This window comes from Procambarus clarkii, chromosome 16, assembly GCF_040958095.1.
Source record: "Procambarus clarkii isolate CNS0578487 chromosome 16, FALCON_Pclarkii_2.0, whole genome shotgun sequence".
In the NCBI taxonomy this organism is placed as follows: Eukaryota; Metazoa; Arthropoda; class Malacostraca; order Decapoda; family Cambaridae; genus Procambarus; species Procambarus clarkii.
The window spans coordinates 47,952,259-47,955,356 of NC_091165.1; the positions used below are offsets into that span (position 1 = coordinate 47,952,259).

The 3,098-nt window shown below is 43.7% G+C and overlaps 1 protein-coding gene across 1 annotated transcript; it reads right to left on the minus strand.

Annotated features, from left to right (window-relative positions):
• Nucleotides 1–624: 624 nt before the first annotated feature.
• LOC138365386 (uncharacterized) lies at nucleotides 625–2,667 on the minus strand. The gene is made up of 2 exons (XM_069325699.1): nucleotides 2,140–2,667; nucleotides 625–798 (listed from the first exon to the last, which is right to left on the minus strand). Exons 1-2 carry the CDS (start codon nucleotides 2,665–2,667, stop codon nucleotides 625–627), a joined length of 702 nt encoding a protein of 233 aa, XP_069181800.1.
• Between the last annotated feature and the right edge of the window lie 431 nt (nucleotides 2,668–3,098).

A 3,098-nucleotide genomic window follows, 5' to 3' on the forward strand; every position in this document is an offset into this window, starting at 1 on the left:
GGCTTGTCCTTGAACCGTTGATGGTGTAGAAGTTTTCCTTTTCTTCTGATGAAGATAAATCCTCTGGCTCTTGCACTACCAGGTGATTCGGATCTAGAATAGTACTGGTGTTTAGGTAAACTATTACTCTGAGGACTGAGGACAATGAGGCCTTGCCTTGAAGCTCGTAAGGCAAGCCTCCTCTCCTAGAAAGTCCTCGACCGAATGGTACTCTTGGGTACTTCACGTGCTTTCCAGGACTCCGTGACGTCATCACTTGTTGGACAATTACAACTCCAAGGCCTTCCCGCTTTTTCTGTAAACTCATACTGATTGGCAGCGGGTCCAGGGTGGCGTTGGTATATGTTTAGTTCCCCGGAGTCTCACCAGATGACGGCACTGCGTCTGAGAGGTGGAATGACGGGTTGGGGTCAACTCCCAACTGTATTGGGTGGGTGGGGAGGGTGATCCAGTCTTTACTACCCATTACTAACTTGTAGCAAAAATATCTCCCCTTAGCTAAGGGTACTTTCTCTCTGGTACTGTGACTCTGCATTCTACATTGCAGCAGAACCAGATGCTTCATATCAAAACTTTTCTGGACTCCTCATGCGAAGACGAATCCATAGGCACCCGAAGTAGGTATCACAGAATAAAGTTAAACTTTGCTAACACATATGCAAGCAATAAGTTTGTGCGCTGAGAGATATGTTTCTCACACTTAGACAAAGCCTGATCTCGGCCTTCCACAGCCGAAGCTATGGAGCCCGATCTTCCAACACGGTCTGACTCGAAGACCTGGTCGCCCACCTCACGATTCTAAGAGGAAATATGATTAGAATTATACAAATAAGTAGTCCTAGAAAGACTTCGCTGCCAAGCAGAACAACCCACCACTGAGTCTAAAGGCAGTCAAATCACAAGGGCAAGCAACCTGAGGGGTAACTGGAACAGTGAAGAGCCAACTGGTATCCCAGGGACTAGTAGAGATACCAACCCAAAAATGCCCACTCGAACCAGTGTCTAACTAGGTGGGCTAACCAGGCGAGCCAATTGATACAAGTGGGCAGCACTGAACCTCCCGTCTAACCCCCGTCCCCGCATCAAAAAAGCGTTTTCTCCCGTCCCCTCAGGGGCTGTGGCCGCTGGGTAATCTCAACTCCCGGATGAAGAACAATAATGTAGTGCACGTGTCTCCACACACTGCTAACATATGTGGATGTGATTGGGTAGTGCCCTGGGACTGCAGGCAGGAGCACCGCCTCGCACCCTCGGGCGGCGCACAACACAACAATACGGTAGGCATCATTTTATATTATAGGTATTATCAGATAAACTATTGTTTTCTCTTAAAATTCAGTAATTAGTTCCTTTCTTTCGCAGACGCTATGTTAATATATGTATTTATGTGTGTAATGTGAATGCATTGTGTTTATTATAAATGTATTTTGTTTGTATTTTGTAGCCAATGTGTTTACTAACTTCAAACAATAACATAAAGATCAATGAGAAAATCCACAGGTACCGTGATGAGGATTCGAACCTATGCGCTGGGTATCCCCAGATGCACGCTCTAGAAGACTACGCCACTACATGGTCAAAAGAAATGCAACCTGGGGTACTACTCGAGGCAACCTCGAGGCTTCCCGAAGCTTCCACTGAAGCCAAACCAGAGTTTCCACACATGCAAGCTGGCTCTGTCGTCAAGTAATTCTACCTCTGACGCCTCTCATTCAATGCACAGATAAATCACATTATCGTCTAGCGTGTGCATATAGGAATACCCAGAGCATAGGTTCGAATCCTCATCATGGCTTCTGTGGATTTTCACGCTGCTATATCGCGATAATGTGATTTTTCTGTGTATGTAAATCATTGTTGTTTTCCATATACTAATAATGAAAGGCATTCTGATTAAAATATTTGAAGCAGAAACTTATGTTATTATTATTATGTAAACTACGTCTCGTCGCACCTGGAATTACAGCGTAGGAAAACTACTATGCAATTTCTATTGCTCCTATTGCCAGCAATTTCCTCTAATAGCCAAAGGCTGCCAGCAGAACAGTTGTTCATGTTCAATGTCATCATTCCATCTTTCACCAGTGTCATCTGTCAATCTTCCACTAGTGTCATCAGTCAATCTGCCACCAGAGTCACCATTCCACCTTCCACCAGTGTCATCATTCCATCTTCCACCAGTGTCATCATTCCATCTTCCACTAGTGTCACCATTCCACCTTCCACCAGTGTCATCATTCCATCTTCCACCAATGTCATCATTCCACCTTCCACCAGTGTCATCATTCCATCTTCCACCAATGTCATCATTCCACCTTCCACCAGTGTCATCATTCCATCTTCCACCAGTGTCATCATTCCACCTTCCACCAGTGTCACCATTCCACCTTCCACCTGTGTCATCATTCCATCTTCCACCAATGTCATCATTCCACCTTCCACCAGTGTCATCATTCCATCTTCCACTATTGTCATCATTCCATCTTCCACTAGTGTCATCATTCCATCTTCCACTAGTGTCATCATTCCATCTTCCACTAGTGTCATCATTCCATCTTCCACCAATGTCATCATTCCACCTTCCACCAGTGTCATCATTCCATCTTCCACCAGTGTCATCATTCCATCTTCCACTAGTGTCATCATTCCATCTTCCACTAGTGTCATCATTCCATCTTCCACCAGTGTCTTCACTCCATCTAGTCAGTTGTTGGCCAAAGAAACTGTTTACATTAAGAATCAACCTGCCATTTTGCAAGTCGTTGGAGAAAACAATTGTTTAAGTTCAGTATCTGATTTTCATCTATCCAGTTGTTGGACAAAACGATTGTTTACTTAGAGCACCTACCATCCATCTAGCCAGTAATTGGACAAAACATTTTGCTAAATTTTAGTGTCAACCTTCCATCTAGCCAGTTGTAGGAGAAAAAATAATGCTTAACTTTAGTACCATACTTCCATCTACCATGTTGCTGGAAAAAACAATTGTTCAAGTTTAGTAATATGCTTCCATCTAAGATGTTGCTGGAAAAAACAATTGTTCAAGTTTAGTAATATGCTTCCATCTAAGATGTTGCTCTACAAAACAATTGTTCAAG

Coding starts and splice junctions, on each gene's coding strand:
- LOC138365386 (XM_069325699.1), bottom strand. CDS start 2,667: ATGACACTAGTGGAAGATGGAATGATGACACTAGTGGAAGATGGAATG. Junction 799..2,139: donor CACTGGTGGAAGGTGGAATG/GTGACTCTGGTG, acceptor ATTTCCTCTTAG/AATCGTGAGGTGGGCGACCA.